Source organism: Scylla paramamosain, chromosome 29 (assembly GCF_035594125.1).
Source record: "Scylla paramamosain isolate STU-SP2022 chromosome 29, ASM3559412v1, whole genome shotgun sequence".
NCBI lineage: Eukaryota > Metazoa > Arthropoda > Malacostraca > Decapoda > Portunidae > Scylla > Scylla paramamosain.
The window spans coordinates 2,376,945-2,396,523 of NC_087179.1; the positions used below are offsets into that span (position 1 = coordinate 2,376,945).

Below are 19,579 nucleotides of genomic sequence, written 5' to 3' on the forward strand. Positions count from 1 at the left end.
GAAGATAGATACACAAAAAAAAAAAAGAAAAAAACTTTAGAAAGGCAGGAAATTAAAGCAATAGGAAGGTAGTTTGAGGTATTAGAACGATCACCCTGTTTTAGGAGAAGACTGAATGAAGGCAACCTTCCAGCAAGAAGGAAAAGTAGATGTTGACAGACAGAGCTAAAATAGTATGATTAGGCAAGGTGCAAGCACGGAGGCGCAGTTTCGGAGAACAGTAGGAAGGATCCCATCAGCTCCTAAAGCCTTGAGTGTACAGGCCAGCAAGGGCATGGAAAACATCATTGCGAAGAATTTTAATAGGTAACATGAAGTAGTCAGAGGGTAGAGGAGAGGGAGGAACAAGCTCTGAATCGTCCAAAGTAGAGTTTTTAGCAAGGTCTGAAGGAAGAATTCAGCTTTAGAGATAGATGTGATAGCAGTGGTGCCACCTGTTTGATATAAAGGAAAGAGAGAAGAAGCTAAGTTATTGGAGATATTTTTTGCTAAATGTCAGAAGTCACGAGCGGAGTTAGATCTCGAAATATTTTGAGATTTACTATTAATGAAGGAGTTTTTGGCTACCTAGTTGGAGAACAGACTTGACATGATTCCGGGCAGAAATATAAAATGCATGAAATTCTGGTGATGGAAGGTTCAAGTACTTTTGTTTGCTACCTCTTTTTCATGTATAGCACTAGAACAAGCTGTGTTAAACCAAGGTTTGGAAGGTGTAGGTCGAGAAAAAGAGTAAGAAATGTTCATCTTCATGCCAGACACTATCACCTTCGTAATGTGCAAGGCACACAGAAAAGGGTCTCTGTCACGGAAACAGTAGTCATTCCAAGGAAAATAAGCAAAATACCTCCTCAAGTCCCCCCAAGTAGCGTAGGCAATACGCCAGAGACACTTCCGCTTAGAGGGATCCTGAGGAGGGATTGAAGCCATAGGAGAAGATACAGATATGAGATTGTCATCGGAGATTCCCAACGAAAAAGAAAGGTAACATAATAAGCAGAAGGATTAGAGGTTAAGAGAAGGTCAAGAATGTTGGGCGTATCTCAAAGACGCTCAGGAATACGGGTAAGGTGTTGCACTAATTGCTCTAGGTTGTGGAGGATGGCAACGGTGAAGGCTAGTTCACCAGGATAGTCATCGAAAGGAAAAGAAAGCCAAAGCTGGTGGTAAACGCTGAAGTCTCCAAAAAATGGTGATCACCGCAAAAGGGAAGAGAGTCAGAATGTGCTCCAATATGGAAGTTAAGTAGTCAAAGAATTTCTTATAGTCAGGGAAGTTAGATGAGAGGTATACAGCAAATGTAAATTTAGTTTGAGAGTGACTCTGTAGTCGTAGCCAGATGGTGGAAAACTCGGAAGATTCAAGAGCGTGGGCACGAGAGTAGGTTAAGTCTTTGCGCTCATAAACGCAACATCCAGCTTTGGATTGAAAATGAGGATAGATAAAGTAGGAGGGAACACAAGAGGGGCTACTGTCAGTTACCTCAGACACCTGAGTTTCAGTGAGGAAAAGAAGATGAGGTTTTGAAGAGGAGAGGTGGTGTTCTACAGATTGAAAATTAGATCTAAGACCGCAAATGTTGCAGAAGTCAGTGAAGAAAAAGTTGAAGACACTTAGGGTCGATACCAGAAGAGCAGTCCGACCTTTGACATCTGTGGTCTCCTCTCCAGATAGGGACTCCGAGGATGGTGTAGGAATCGCTATGATGATTTTGCATTTTGACTGAAAGGTGTGTGTGTAATTGGGTGCTTTTAGTTTTGTATGAAAGAACAGAGACTTCAGAGGAACAGAGTCTTCAGAGGGTAGACTGTGACTTCCCCCTTGTATTGTGATACACAAAGAGAAACTTTCAGTGAGGTTACAGCTGTGTTTAATGATAAATTCACAGTACCCCCTGATTCAGTGCTTTAGACCTCACTGGGAGTAATTATCGTTTTGGCAGGTGCCTACTGTGTTTGCAAACGTATGTATTTTCCTGTCTCTTACACGCTTGAAAAAAAAAAAAAAAAAAAAAAAAAAAAATATATATATATATATATATATATATATATATATATATATATATATATATATATATATATATATATATATATATATATATATATATATATATATATATATATATATATATATATATATATATATATATATATATATATATATATATATATGCGCGCTCTTCATGTGCGTAAAAGACAGAGGAAAACATACGTTTACAAACGTAAAACCTTGAACAAGTTTATTTCTCTTCCATTCATTGTTACTATTGATAATACTACACTTCATCCTCCACTATTTCCATTACTGTAGCCTCACCATGACCATTACTCCAATATACCACCATCACTACACTTGTAAACCACAATTCATACGATTCACCACCACCACTCCTGACACACTTCCTCTTTCTCCACCACCAAGAAACAGCCAGAAAAGTTTGATCCCCACCGCTTCTCCTGCAGCCTCCAAATCCCTCACATTACCAACAGTTAACTTTTTTCCCTCTCAAAATTTTCCTTGGCCCTTCCCTGAATTTCCTCACTTTTCCCTCCGTTGTCTACAAGGCCACTCTGCACCGTGGGAGGCGAAGGGGAGGCGGGAGTAAAATCAAAGCAATTTTGGCGGCATTGGCTGAAAATTGAATTCTTGAACTGACCTTCACCTCCTTCCCTCCTCCTCCTCCTCCTCCTTCTCCTCTTTTCCTCGTCACTTTCTCTACCATTATCGGCTAGACGCTGAGGGAAAGAGGGAAGCGAGTGAGGGCAAAAGCAAAAAGAATAATATTCCAGAGGATAATTAAGGGGCGTGGCGGTGATGTTATTATCTGAAAACAAAAGAGATTAGCTGAAGCTGATCCCAGCAGCCCCAGGAAGAGGAGGAGGAGGAGGAGAAGGAGCTGGAGGAGGAGAAGGATAACTCGTAATAAAAAGGAATAAAGAAAGGTGGAGGAAATATATAAAGATTACAAACTAAAATCACGAACATTCACACCCATCCACCCACCCACATACACACATAGAGACACACGCGCAGGAGCGCAGGATAACTTTAAAATGTAACCTTTCAAATCGTCACAAAGAAAGATGGAAAGTAAAAAGCAGAAAAATAATATTATATACTATAAACTACATAAAAAGTTATACTATATATTTTATTGTTTCCTCCTGCTCCTGCTCCAACTCTTACTTCGTAGGTCACCACCTCACCCACATCTTCCTGGTCATCAAAAGAAATTCAAATTGTAACTGCGCCACTCAGTTTCCACCAGCCAATGTCAGGTTTTGAAGGAAAGGATATGCTTTCACCCCCACCGTCTCGCAAGAAGGGCTTCTTTTCGCCACTTTATGTAGACAAAGTATACCACTACCAACAGAAATAACAACTGAGTCAGTTTTGACATTTTTTTAAAATGATCTTTTACTGAAAATCTTACTCCTACGTAATACAAACCATGTGTGTGAGCCATCCCGTTATTAAACGCTCATTCTCATCCCACACACCCTCCCCTTCCTCCCCACTCCACACATCCCTCATTGTATTACCCCTTCCTTCTCACCCCACACACCCCTCCCCTATAAAAGTTCAAGACACAAGGACCAGATGAGATATATCCCAGAGTACTTATGGAACGCAAAGAGGTTATTAGTGAGCTGTTAGTTTCTGTCTTTAGCAAATCACTCGAGTCGGGTGAGGTACCAGTAATGTGGAGGCAGGCTAATGTAGTACCCATCTTTAAGAAAGGAGATAAAACTTTAACGTCTAACTGTCAGCTTAAATTCACGTTTAACCTGTCAGCTTAAATTCAGTTGTAGGTAAAATATTAAAGTCAATACTAGCGAGGAACATCATGGCACATTTAGACAGACATAACTTGATAAATCAGTCACAGCATGGCTTCACGAAGGGGAAGTCTTGCCTGACAAACTTGTTAAGTTTTTACAGTAAAGTGTACGAGGCAGTAGATAATGGTGATAGTTATGATATCTTATATCTGGACTTTAGTAAAACATTTGACAAGGTACCCCATCAAAGGCTCCTGAGAAAGGTTAGGGCACACGGGATAGATGGGAAGGTGTCCGGTTGCATAAGGTCATGGCTTGGTAACAGGCGACAGAGAGTGGTAATAAACGGCTCGAAATCCGAGTGGGGTCATGTAATTAGTGGGGTGCCACAGGGATCAGTATTAGGGCCATTGTTATTTCTAATATATATCAATGACTTGGATAGTGGAATTAGTAGTGATGTTAGTAAATTTGCGGATGACACAAAGATAGGTCAGAATCGGATGCCATCGCCTTGCAGGCAGACTTAGAATGAATGAATGGACGGATAGATGGCAAATGCAATTTAATATCAATAAAAGCAAAGTGCTTAGCGTAGGTAGAGGAAACCCACACAGTAGGTACACATTAAACAACGAAACTCTGGTAGGTACAGGGTACGAGAAAGATTTAGGAGTTATAGTTAGCTCTGAACTCCGTCTAGAAAAACAATCCATAGAGGCCAGAAACAGGGCAAATAGGGTACTAGGATTTTGTTTTTAGGAGTGTTAAAAGTAGAAGGCTCGAAGTAATATTAAAGTTATACTTGGGGATGGTCAGACCTCATCTAGACTACGCTGTGCAGTTCCGGTCCCCATATTACAGGAAAGATATAGGTCTATTAGAATCAGTACAGAGGAGAATGACTAAAAGGATACAGGGGATGAGGGGTATTCCTTACGAGGCGAGATTGAAGTTAAATTTACATTTTTTAGAGAGACGTAGGTTAAGAGGGGATCTGATAGAAGTCTTTAAGTGGTATAAGGGTTATAACAAGGGGGAGGTAGGCAAAATTCTTAGGATCAGCAACCAGGATAGAACAAGAAATAACGGGTTCAAGCTTAAAAAATTTAGATTTAGGAAGGAGATAGGAAAAAATTGGATCTCAAATAGAGTGGTAATCTTAGTTGACAAACTTTAACAATTACTTTTACAGTAAAACGAGGAGGAATGAAAGAAGCTGCGGTAATATTTCCTAATTAACGATCACCCTTTCCAGACTCAGACATGTTCCTTTTTTTTTTTTTCTTCCAGGCGCCAGGAACAAAATACCGCTGTTTTTACCACAAATACTGAAATTCCCGTCGCATTTTCTTAGGAGTTACCTGTTTTACTTGAGAAGGAGAAGCACATGTTTTTTTTTCTTATTATTAAATACTATACGAGCTTCTGCTAGCTTTCCAGACACCCTAGTTTAGTTAGCTTTGCTTCAATAACACATTTTTATATTTGCTTAGTATGTTCCCTGTCTGTCTGTGTGTTTGTTTGTTTGCCTGTTTTTTCTGCTTCTATCTGTATCTGTCTTTCCCTTTGTATGTATGTATCTTTCTCCGTCTGCCTTTTTGTGATTGTCCATTTGTCTGTTTGGAAACAAATATCTAAAAGCATTTAAACAACATTTTTCACCATTCCCTTAGTTTATTTAAAAAAAAAAAGAATATATATATATATATATATATATATATATATATATATATATATATATATATATATATATATATATATATATATATATATATATATATATATATATATATATATATATATATATATATATATATATATATATATATATATATATATATATATATATATATATATATATATATATATATATATATATATATATACCTCTCCCAACACCATCCAACATAAAGTACAACTTTCAGAAAGTGTATTCATCAGTAGAGCAAAAGTTTTAGCGAAAAATATTGAAACAACAACAACAACAGCGTAACTCCAGTACTATTTTTTCTTCACTCAGGTTTCATCAAGACTTTTCAGGTGAAAGTTTTATAGAGTACAAGTTAATTTATCCCCAGCGTCAGCTGCTTCCATAAATGGACAACGCATAAATGAAGTGATGGTTCTCTGGTGTGACGAATAAATGATGTAACAAATGTATGGATTAATGTATACGTAAAATAATGTATAAACGTGATATTTATATACTGACACCTTCATCCGCCGTTTATGTACCGAGCCACTTCAGCCACCGCTGGTCGCTGGTTGTGATGCCCTGGTGGTGGTAGTGATGGTATGTGTTGGCAGCACGGCTCGAGGGTCTCCATCCTGAGCTGCGTCCTTGGTTGTTTCTGGTATCTCCATCCTTACGTGATAGACTTTTTTTTTTTTTTTTTTAGAGGTGGTGGAATATCCTCTTGTGCTTTCTTCAGTATGTGATAAAATGAGACTTCAGACTAGGAAGACTGCATCCTGTCTCACTCACTCACTGCCTTCATTTATCTCATATTTAGGTCCATGTGGAGTTTACAGCGTCGGCCATCAAAAGAGAAAGGAAACAGTGACCAAAAAAAAATAATAATAATAATAATAATAACATGGGCCCTTGGGATAGTAGTAGTAGTAGTAGTAGTAGTAGTAGTACATAATGCAGAAGTGGCAATGATTTGGTACATAAGCGTAATAAACAGATGGAATAAACCATGGATCTAGTAATGGACAAATAGGTATATGGGTGAAATAAGGCGTGAATAAATGGAGTAACACGTAAATAGATCAATGGATATAATGAATAATGTATAGAAGGAGTAATAAATAGATGGATGACCATCAAATAAATAGACATATTGAGTAATGTATAAATAAACAAAAATACATAAATGGAAAAATGAAGAATATTCAACTTAAATTACATATTTTTGTCTAATGATAAAGAACACAAAACTGACGTGCATGAAGAAAATGAGAGGGAGAGAAAAAAAATACATAAAGTCCAAAGCAATTTTATGTGTTACCACAAGACTTATGAAACCCGACACAGGTAAGGTCACAGGTGAGCTTCAACAGGTGAACCTTAAACAGGTAAGGTCAAGCATTAAGCTCAGATCGGTAGGGTTACGAAAGGAACAGTTAAATAGTTAATTTCAAAGAGGCAAAGAAGAGTCAAATAGGTACAGTTAAGTAGCATATTTTAAGAATGAAAGGTTGGATAAAAAAAAAAAATAAATAAATAATAATATTTCACTGGTCTCTTTCGCATTTCCGTCAGTTCATATATGTAAATATGTTACCTGTCCAGCACTGCCAGTGAGGTAATGATAACAGCGAACATACACAGACGCGTACACACACATATACAGACGCGTACACACACATATATACACACACACACACACACACACACACACACACACACACACACACACACACACACACACACACACACACACACACACACACACACACACACACATACGCATACACACACACACACACACACACACACACACACACACACACACACACACACACACACACACACACATACACATACACATACACACACACACACACAGAGGTGTCTGAAGCAACTGACATTAACCCCCTTTTTTGTTTCCTCTTACTTTCAATATCCTCATTTTCAATCCAAAGCTTGATGTTGCGACTATGTTCACAACGACTAAACCTGCTCTCGTGCCCACGCTCTTGAATCTTCCATCTGGCTACGACCACAGAGTCTCTCTCAAACTAAATTTTATATGTTCTGTATAACTCTCACCTAACTACTCTGAATATAAGAAATTCTTTGACTACTTAATTTCCAAAATGGAGCACATTCTGACACTTCTCTTTTGCAGGTATATCCATTTTTGGAGACCAATGTTCTTAACCAGATTTCACTTTCCTCTCTCTTCACTGACCATCCTTTAACTACTTAACTTCCAAAGTGGAGCACATTCTAACTCTCTTTCCTTTTCCGGAGATCTCCACTCTTGGAGACTTCAATGTTCACCACCAGCTTTGGCTTCCCTCTCCCTTTCTCTGACCATCCTGGTGAACTAGCATTTAACTTTGCTATCCTCCATGACCTAGAGCAACTGGTGCAACACTTTACTCGAATTCCTGACCGTCTTGGAGATACGCCCAACATTCTTAACCTTTTCCTAACGTCTAATCCTTCTGCTTATTCTGTCACTCTATCTTTTCCGTTGGGACCCTTTGATCACAACCTCATACTTGTATCTTGTTGTATCACTCGAGTTCCCCCTCAGGATTCTCCCAAAACGGAGGTGCCTCTGGCGTTTTGCCTCAGCTAACTGCGTGGACCTGAGTTGGTATTATGCTGATTTTCCTTGGAATGACTACTGCTTCCTTGTCAGAGACCCGTCTCTGTGTGCTGACCTCATAACTGAGGTGATAGCGTCTGGCATGGAGGCGTACATTCCCCACTCGTTCGAACTAAACCTTTCAAACCTTGGTTTAACACAGCCAGTTCTTATGCTGTACATGATAGAGAGGGGGCCTACTAAAGGTACCTGAGGTTCCATCACCTGAATCTCATGCGTTTTATATTTCTGCCCGGAATCATGCAAAGTCTGTTCTCCATCTAGCTAAAAACTCCTTCATTAATAGAAAGTGTCAAAATCTTTCAAGATCTAACTCCCACGATATTTTTGGCACCTAGCCCAAAACATATCCAGTAACTTTGCTTATTCATGTTTCCCTCTTTTATTTCAACCAGATGGCACCACTGCCATCTTATCTATATTTAAAGCTGAACTCTTTGCTCAAACCTTTGCTAAAAACTCAACCTTGGACGATTCAGGGCTTATTCCTCCCTCTCCTCCACCCTCTGACTACTTCAAGCTATCCATTAAGATCATTCACAGTGATGTTTTTCATACCCTCGCTGGCCTTGACCCACTGGAGGCTTATGGACCTGATGGGGGTGTCTCCTACTGTTTTCCAAAACTGTGCCTCTTTGCTTGCACCTTGTCTAGTCAAACTCTTCCAACTCTGTAAACATCTACCTTTCCTTCTTGATGGAAGTTTGCCTGCATTCAGCATGTTCCTAAAAACGATAACAGCTCTAATACATTAAACTGCCGTCCTATTGCTGTAAAATCCTGCCCTCGTTTTTTTTTATCTATTCTCAACAGGAAGATTCTTAAATATCTATCACTTCAGCACCTATCTAATCGGTATTATGTTTTCCTTCGAGGCCGCTCAACGGTTTATCTTTTTGGCTTTCCTTACTGAGTCTTAGTCATCCTCTCTTAGGGATTTCGGTGAAACTTTTGCTGTTGTCTTAGAAATATCAAAAGTTTTTGACAGAGTCTGGCACAAAACTTTGATTTCTAAATTACCGCCCTTCAGCTTCTATCCTTCTCTCTGTAACTTCATCTCAAGTTTTCTTTCTGATTGTTCTATTGCTGCTGTAGTAGACGATCACTGTTCTCCTAAATCTATTAACAGTGGTGTTTCTTAGGGATATGTCCTGTCACCCACTCTTTTACTGTTATTCATAAATGACCTTCTAATCCAAACTTCTTGTTCTATCCATTTTTACGCTGTTGATACCATCCTGCACTTTTTCACGTCTTTTCATATACTTCCAACCCTTCAGAAAGTAAACAGTTCACGGAGGGAGGCCACAGAACGCCTGACTTCGGATTTCTCTAATATTTTTTATCAGGAGAGAGCAAACCTAGTATTGTTCAGTGACTCACAAACTCAATTCCTCCATCTATGAAGCCGACACTGCTTTCCTGATAACTATCCCCTCTTATTCAATGGCGCTCAACTGTCTTCTTCTTCTACATTGAACATCCTCAGTCTGTCTTTGACTTATAATCTAAACTGGAAAGTTCACATATCATCTCTAGTTTAAACAAATTATATTAAGTTAGTCGTTCTGAGTCATTTCCGCTATTCTTTTTCTCACCCCTCCCTCTTTATAAACTCCTCTCCTCTAACTGTCTGTCGTCAGCCTCTCTCTCATTGCCGCATTGTTGCGGCAATGCATGCTATCTTCTACCGCTACTTTCATGCTAACTGCAATTCTGATCCTACTAACTGCATGCCTCCGCTCCTTCCGCGGCCTTGGTGCACAAGACTTTCTTCTTTCTTTCACCTCTTTTCTCTCTACCTCTTTAATGCAAGTATTCTCTAATGCAGTATTCTTAATCATTCATTAATTTTTCTTTTAAACTCTGGAACTCCCTGTCTGCTTCTGTATTTCCTCCTTCCTATGATTTGTACTCTTTCAAGACGGAGGTTTCAAGACACTTATTCCTTAAATTTTGATGACCGCTTTTTACTCTGTATGGTGCCTGGCACGTCCGTGGGCCCTTTTTTTTTTTTCCTTATAGTTTTGTTGCTCTTGGCTGGTGCATCTCCTGCATAAAACACACACACACACACACACACACACACACACACACACACTCACTCCACGCGGCAAACTGGATGCTGGATCTAATGTCAATGCAGCAATTTAGCGTATGGGAACTGGTAGCGATGCAGTGAGCGGCGAAGCGACTCCAGATGCCGTGACGGAGGCGTGTAACGGGCAAGGCTGAGCGAGACTCTTGAACGAACTCAGCGGCAACAGAGAAAGGAGCTGCGAGACCGTAAGAGGAAATAAATACATAAACATTATATCCTTAAGTAAACTTAAATAATTTCCTCTTAACTTCAATGTGTATTGTCATGAATTACCTTTTGCTTCTTTTAGTAACATAAATTTAGTAATTTTTGTCAATGATAATGAATTAATTATTCCTTCAGTTTGTAATGAATACACTATGTAACAAAATTTAACTTTTGTCTTGTCCTTGGCCCCAAACCATATTTTTTCGTCAGTTATTTCCGTCTAAAGAGAATAGAAAAAAGTAATTTTGACCCTAAAACTTCATTTTTTTTTCTGGTTAGAACAATGAATTTACATTTTTTTTTTTGCATTATTTCATTATAGTATGGGTTACTATTGACTTTCATGTAGGGTAAAGAGCTTTGCAAAATCTCAGTTGCTTATCTAATTAGTTTTGAAATATAGAAAATAAGTTAAAGGAATGAAAGTAAGAATGTAAATGTTCTAAAGATGTTTTTTTAATAAGATAATCCTTGAACTGACTAGATCTAGCAAGAAATTTATCATATTTAGAAGAATATGCTTGCATTTCAGAAATCTCAAAATCCTCTAGAATGTTCTATCAGACACTTAGAAGTTTTTAGAACATTTTAGAACATTCTATTTAATGAAAACAATTCCAGAATATTATAGAACTTTCTAGATTATCAAGAATTTTCTAGAAAGAATCAGAGTATTCTAAAGTAGGTTCAAGAATATTCTAGAAAGATTGAGAACATTCTGGAACACATTATAGAAAGACTAAGAAAAGTAAAAGTAGGTTCTTGCATTCTGCCAATCAGTTCTGCTTTGGTTGCCTGAGAAGACACATCACAAGAGATAAAATGGCATCAAGAGGCTGCAGTCATTCTCCAGATGCATTCTGCTACATATGTGATCAGTTCATCAAGACAAGAGGAAAGAAGTTTTCTGTAACAGGATCTGGGAAAATGTGTGAAGCTTACAAAAATATTTTTCTGTGCCAGTTAGAGAGCAAGACAAGACCTGGGCACCTCATTTTGCTTGTGAGCATTGTAAGAGAACACTAGAAGATAAAATAGCTGTTAGTTTTTTCAAGAGTAAAATCCAATTAAGAATTGAAAATAAAAATAGAATTAGTTTAACAGAAACTCATACTGTTGTTCTTTTACAGGATGGTATAGAGGGGAAAACAGAGCCATGAAATTTGCTATTCCTAGAATATGACGTGAACCTACTGATCACTCAATTAACTGCTTTTTCTGCATGGTGGATCTTTCCACACGCCGATTTGGGAAAAAGGCACCCTCTGTTTTTTTTTTTTTTTATCCAGATATTCCATCTTCTATTGCACCTGTACCACACAGTGCTGATCTTTCTGTACCATCTCCTCCAGAAAAAAGTCAACTATTAGAAGAAAGCAGGAAGTCAGAAGATGAGCTAAACGGAGAGGAAGACTGTGACATCACAGATACAGTTGTAGATGGTAGGAATCCTTACTACCCAAACCAATGAGACTTATTGTCTGATCATTTTGAATTGAGCGTTTGGGCGTTCTCGTTTACGGGGATTACCCGACATGCAATTCTGCCAAACCTTGTATTGGGCCAATTATCGGATTAGAGCCTATGTTTCATTGATAACTTCGCTCCCCACACACACCATCTCTCTCTCTCTCTCTCTCTCTCTCTCTCTCTCTCTCTCTCTCTCTCTCTCTCTCTCTCTCTCCGTTGTGAATTTTTGTTTAAAAGTGATAGGTTTCCTTTTGTATATAATATTTCCCATAAACTATAATGTTATATTTTAAATTTCTAGTTATGACTTTTTTTTTTTTTTTTACATATCTGAATCTAATCTCTTTGAGAATATTCCGTAGACATTCAATGCATCCTCTGAAGGAAATATTTTCCTTCAAATCTTCTTTACTTTGTGCAGTGTTGGGATCCCCTTCCTTGCGTAAAGTCCCAAAACTGTCCTTTTTCAACATACGTTTGTCAAAGTCATCAACGTTGGTTATGGTTGCAGGGCGGTTCTTTGTTGGTGAGAACACAGGATGTGATGGTGGCCTACGTGTCATGTGAGCTTCATTGGCAGATGAACCAATTCTTCTAACGCTGGTGGCTTTCGGTGTTCAGGTAACGGCTCTTGAGGGGTCAGGTAATGGTCCCCTATTAGCCTTTTCTTCCAAAAAATACTTATTTACAGAGTAAATAAGCTCTTTTCCTGGCTGTGGAGGTGACGAGAACGAGCGGGAGAGGTAGCTTTCATCTTTTCTGGCGGCGCGAGAGGAAGTGACCTATGGATTAACGCGGTCAGTCTGACCGTGTGATCTCACTCGGTCACCCATGGAAAAGTGACAACGCTTTGAGGAAACGTTGCCAAGTATTGTAGTGTTCGCAAAAAAAAAAACGATCCTACACTAACTTGCCTTTTTTAGAGCATAACAATGTATATATACTACAACACCATTTAATTCTGAGGTAAGAATCAACTAACATGAGGTGTGTCTTGGTGTAAGTGTGGTAGCGTCGCAGGCTGGGGAAATCCAGAAAATGACAACGCCCAAACGCTCAATTCCATAAATGACCTTATTAGAGATCTTGGTTTGACAAAATTAAATAGTGAGCTTTTATTTCAAGGCTGAAGGAATGCGAATTACTTGATGACAGTGTGCAAGTGACCAGCCGAAGAAAACATCACAAATATTTTTCCAGCTTCTTTGCAAAGGAGGACAGACTATGTTATTGCAATGATGTATCAGGCCTGTTTGATGCTATCGGAATTACTTGCAATGAAGATGAATGGGGACTCTTCATTGACAGCTCCACTAAAAGCCTGAAAGCCGTATTCTGCACAATGGAAACAAGTATCCATCTCTGCCTCTTACTCATTTTATGCATCTTAAGGAGGACTACAGCAGTGTAAAGCTTCTGCTGGAAACTTTGAACTACAACAAGTATGGCTGGGAAGTTACTGGAGACTTCAAGATTGTAGCTTTCTTGATGGAGACTGGAGGGAGGTTTTAGAAAAAATCCATGTTTTCTTTGCCTTTGGGACAGTAGATACAGAGCAGCACATTACCAAATAAAGCACCGGCCTCCAAGGACAAGGAGTGTGCTGCCTTCAAATATCTTCAAGACTTCTTTCCTAAGCTTTCAGAGGCAAAGGTGAAAGCTGGTATCTTCACTGGACCACAAGTAAGGAAAATTATGGAGTGCTCAGAATTTTTACAAAAGCTCACAGGAAAGGAGAAGAAAAAGCATGGGAGTGTTTTATTGCTGTAGTACAGGGGTTTCTTGGCAACAGCAAGGCTGATAACAATACGGAACTGGTTGAAGCTTTAGTGAAAAGATATGGTGAGATGGGTCGCTGAATGTCCTTGAAGGTTCATATCCTAGATGCTCACCTCGACAACTTCAAAGAGAATATGGGAGCATATTCAGAGGAACAAGGGGAGCGCTACCACCAAGATATAATGAACTCTGAACAGAGATATCAGGAATCCTTCAATGAAAACATGATGAGAGACTACATTTGGGGGCTCATACATGAAAGTGATTTGTTGTATTCACGCAAATCAAGAAAAAAAAAAAAAAAAGACTTTTAACTTGTTATCCTGAAAATTAGTTTTAGAAGTAAAAAAAAAAAAAAAGATTCTGTCATTTGATTTCACATTTTTCTTTTGTTTGTTTTCTGTCTAAAAATGGTGAAAATGGTAAAATTTACCTATTTTGGAGCAAAAAGAAAAAAAATCATTCTAAATGCTACGAAGAACAAATTTTGACAGGAATAATGGACATTTTCTATTGTTTTACAATGAATAGAGTTGGAAAATAACAACTGCTTGTCAAAGAGAAAAACTATGTTCCATAGCAGGGACGTTAATCCTTTTACCATACTAGATGAAAAGTATGACTATGAGTTGAATGTTAGTAATTTTTACATTCAAACAAGACACTTGAATGTCCCTAGGTTTGAATTTATATTTCTGGATTTTTGGATACACCATATAATTGTGATACCTTTACTATAATTAGACTAAATATTCGTTTTATACCCACAAATTTGCAATATTTTGCTGACACTGGTCTGTCGAATTCATGTATGCAATTTGATGTTTTAAGTTTTTCGGAAACGAGACTAAATTCGGATCTTCTTTCTTTGTATCAGTTGTCAGGTTATAACCTATTTACTAATTGCCGAAATAGGAATGGTGGTGGTGTTGCACTTTATGTTTTTTTAATGTTTATTACTCTTCCATATCTTCCAACTTCTCATACCTGGACTTTTCATTAGAATGCAAAAGGATTGACATCAAAATCATGAGTAGGGTATGCCTGATTATATACATTTACAGACCTCCAAATGGCAACGTGAACAGTTTTTTTTTTTTTTTTTTCATAAATTAACTGAAACCCTGTCAGTTGCTAACGAAAGGAGATTTTACGTTATTTACGTAATAGGGGGATTTCAATCTGGATTTACTGAAACATAATGGCAATAATTTTGTCTCTAGTTTCATTACTTAATGTATTCTTTTTCTCTTTTCCCTCTAACCACTAAGCCCACTAGAATCACAACTGCCGCACTTATTGACAACAAATGGTTAACACAGCCAGAGACTAATACTAATAATTAAATAATACATGACGATACAACAGACCATTTTCCAGTTATCTCACAATTCAGCTTCAAAGGTGTGAAGGAATATGGGCCAAAATACCTCAAAAGATGTCTAACTAGTGCTTCCCTACATAATTTTAGTAACGAAACTGCTCAACAAAACTGGTCAGCTGTTCTGGAGTCAGCTTGTCCAAATGAATTTTACAGACTTTTCACAGTAATTATGATAACTTATTCCTGAAGCATATCCAGTAAAGAAAATTCGTGCGAATCAAAAGACTCATCAAAAACCATAAATCACTCCAGTCCTGAAGGACAGCATAAAAAAAAAATAAATACAAAAATACATGTCAGAGAGATTAGAATATAAATGTCCTTTATCATTTAGAAAAAAAAAAAAAACATATCGAAATTATAGAAATGAGCTGACATCTGTTTTAAGAGGTGCAAAGAATAAATACACAAACATCGATTAAAGCAAACTCAACGAAATCCTAAATCACAGTGGGTATCAATTAATGAAATTCTCGTTGATATTCCATCACATCTAATGTAAGTCAAATTAAGGTAAACCTCCTTTTAATAATGTTGCAGATATTTTTTTTATGAGCATTTTTTGAAGCTTGGAAACTCCGTAAGTAAATGTACCACAGATAACCATGATCTTTATCTTAGTAACCCTCCAGCCTTTTCTATTTATCTAACTCCATTAAAAATAACTGAGATAGAGGCATACATAAAAAAAAAAAAAAGACATTGTTTGATGCAGCAGGATATGACATCTCACCAAAATTATAGAGGATCACTACTCCCTTCATTTCCATTCCACTAACACACATAATCAATCTTACCTTTAGAACAGGTGTTTTTCCAGATGATCAAAAGAAGGCCAAAGTAAATCATAAATCAGGTAACAAGTTTGATATCAATAATTATCGATTATCGTGTCTGAAAAGGCTATTTTCACTAGTTTAATTAATTACTTAGAGGAAAACCATTTACTGTATGAGTCAACATATTTTCCGATCAAACCACTCCACAGAGTCAGCAATTTTACAGTTCGTCACTGATGTGTATTACTATCAGGAGATAAAATTTTATGTAGCAGGGATATTTATAGACATGTCAAAAGCCTTCGATTCTTTAAACCACCATTTATTTCTTAACAAGCTTGTTCACATGGAGCGGTACTTTAAATATCCTTCTTACAAGATTACATTGACATAATTTGTAATATGCATCGTTAGAGCCATCAGGTGCAGCTTTCACCCACATAAACTTCTCCCACTTTGCTCTATGCTTCATTCTACTGTCAAAACTGCGGTTCCAGTTTGGCATTTTAGACTATTAAAGATTACAGTCGGATTCTTATTCTAAAGTGCGTGAACCTGTTGATTGTGAAAAAAAAGTTAATAATAAAGCAATTGAAAATCATACACACACACACACACACACACACACACACACACACAATAAAAAAAAAAACAAATACATGAATAAATAAATGAAAATATAGTTTCAATGATCTGGCATACCTATCATAATCACAGGACTTTCTCAAGAATAACTTAATTGTTATTATCTCAAAGTAACAGTGAAATAAGATAATTGAAACCTGACCCTAACCTAATGTAAACTAATTGAGATTAGTGGGTTCAAGAATTATTGCAAAAATACAAAAATAATACAAAAAAAAATAATAATAATAATATAAAATAAATATATAAATAAATAAAAAATAAAAACGTTTCTGGCACAAAGAAGTGGTCGTGTTCCTGACGTGTACTATATATGTCCCTACTGTATAACTATGGAGGAGGATTTTCGCTTTTCAGACATTATGCTATTCTAGTAGCAATACCATAATAAGCTAATCATTATTATTCCACACACTTTGAACATAGCTGATTTATTTATTTTTTTCATATCACAGAATTAATCAGTGAGTACTCCCGGCCCACACTAAATCAACTATGGGGCCCTGCAGTTGGACCATGCTGCTCTATACCATTTTCTCTCTCTCTCTCTCTCTCTCTCTCTCTCTCTCTCTCTCTCTCTCTCTCTCTCTCTACAAAATTGTAAACTATCAGAACGATCGCTTTCGGGGGATGAAAAACGATTTTACCAACAGAACACAACATACGGTATTTCAATACCCAGTATACCAACGTACTCCTGGCTTATTCATGAACATAGGTTGCTATTGATAGAAAGCCTAAAATTACATCAGACACGTAAAAACTACAAAACTCAGGCCAGAATTCAGCCTTGGTCCTCGCGCGCATTTATCACCTAGCTGATTTGGCCAGTTCTGTCTTGAGTAGCAATATGTGAAAATGGGACAAATTGCATGGACTACCATAGTAACAAAAGAAAAATAAAGAAAAATATGCGCACTTAAAAGTTATGCCTTAGGAGGTGGCGAATAAACTCACCAAATCAAATAAACTTATTATGACCAATTGGAATATATTTAAGCTATATATTCAAGAAAAGACGAAAAATAAAAGGCCAGATTTTGCAATTTAGGCAAAACTAAATATCCTTAGGCCAATTGCTTGAAGAAAAAAAGCCAAAATTAGATTTTTTACCTAAAAAAGGCCAATCCAGCAACCCTAGCCCACACTCTTGCTGGCGCGCGGGAGAAGAAGGGCTCAGATGCATTGTGGGTGGGCCCTGGTTGGGTCCCAGTCACTCGTTGAGAAGTGCCCTCAATACTTTTCAGCCATATAAGATGGTTTCTTAGTACAAAAGCACTTTTAGATGGAAGTAATCATGCCTGCGGAACCTGCTATAATGCTGGCTGCTGAGGGTGAAAAGCGAACTGGGTGTATTGGAGAAAAATAAAGGAGCTCGTGGGACACGTCTTCCTGCTGCCACAGGCCGAGAGAGAGAGAGAGAGAGAGAGAGAGAGAGAGAGAGAGAGAGAGAGAGAGAGAGAGAGAGAGAGAGAGAGAGAGAGAGAGAGAGAGAGAGAGAGGGCGAAATACTTAATCATTAAATTTAAAGAGAAATAAAAGATGAAGAGATACACGAGTCAACGGACGAAAAAAAAAAATATATAATATATATATATATATATATATATATATATATATATATATATATATATATATATATATATATATATATATATATATATATATATATATATATATATATATACACCATACTTCCACTCGAATACATAAAATCGGCTTACAATCTCATCTGCCGAACAAGTCACGCCAGGAGATCCCGAACAGGAGGAGGAGGAGGAGGAGGAGGAGGGGAGTGTTTACTGTACTTGAAGACAAAATGGGAGGAGCGAAGACAAAGGAACAGAAAAGAGATACACAGAGGGAAGCAGCAGAGGCACAATATTACATGGGAAGTTGTTACCTGCATTTAGATGTGGCAGAGGGCAAGGTACATAGGCAGGGAACGTCAGGAGTATGGTGTAAAATGGTACAACACAACACAGGAGAGTGAGTGGTGGGAAGCAAACAATAGCATTGGCGGTCGCAAAGTTTGAGACGACACTTAAGGTCGTCGGGATAGCAAGTGTTTGAGGCACTGGGAGGAGTTATGACTTAGATACTCTCTCTTGTGTTCTGCAGGTGAGTGTACTTCTCATGACGCCTTCCTCACTGTTTCTCATCTGGAAAGAAGGACACGTTATAATCATTACTCTGAATGCTTTTGTGATTGTTATTAATATCATAATTATTATTATCACTACAACTACTATTTCTTCTTCTACTACTACTACTACTACTAATACTACTACTAATGCTACAACCACTACTACTACTAGTACTACTATTACTACTACTACTACTTGTGATTGTTATTAATATCATAATTATTATTATCACTACAACTACTATTTCTTCTTCTACTACTACTACTACTACTAATACTACTACTAATGCTACAACCACTACTACTACTACTATTACTACTACTACTACTACTAATGCTACAACCACTACTACTACTAGTACTACTACTACTATTACTACTACTACTACTACTACTACTACTACTACTTTTACTGCTTACTGCTGCTGCTTACTACTACTGCTGCCTACTACTACTACTACTGTATCCTTCTTGTAGGTTCTCGGGCAACATAAAGTCACAAGTTCCCAGTGCTTTTAATGTGTAGACAGGTACAAGTACGTAGGTGCGAGCCGGTGGCGGCGTGGTACAGAACTCAATGATTAATACAGAGCAAGGGGCGAAGTAAACACTAGTGAAACAGTGAAGCATGAAACCAATACAAACTATGAACCCTAACCAATACAGTGAAGCCCCGTAACAATGAAGCATTCATACTTCACACATCTCCCCCTTCCTCTTCACGTTCATTAACTAGCTATGAACGTAAGGCTATACGCGCTGAGCGGCGTATGGGTCCGTCGGCTTCCCAACGGCGGCGTCGGCGTGCGTTTGGGGTGGCGGGATCGGGGATCTTCTGAGCTGGGGGGTGTAAGGGCTGCCCGTCGTGACTGTCTCTTTCCGCGGTAGATGGGGCAGGGACCACACGAATAAAGCGGCGATTCCGCCACAATACGCG

At 37.9% G+C, this 19,579-nt stretch overlaps 1 protein-coding gene across 1 annotated transcript in view; it reads right to left on the reverse strand.

Moving 5' to 3' along the window:
* Positions 1-6,149, reverse strand: part of LOC135115802 (metabotropic glutamate receptor 3-like) — a 35,148-nt gene extending 28,999 nt beyond the window's left edge. Inside the window, exon 1 of the mRNA XM_064032817.1 lies at positions 6,038-6,149. Within this exon, the coding sequence (XP_063888887.1) occupies positions 6,038-6,149 (112 nt within the window). The remainder of the gene's footprint in view (positions 1-6,037) is intronic.
* Between the last annotated feature and the right edge of the window lie 13,430 nt (positions 6,150-19,579).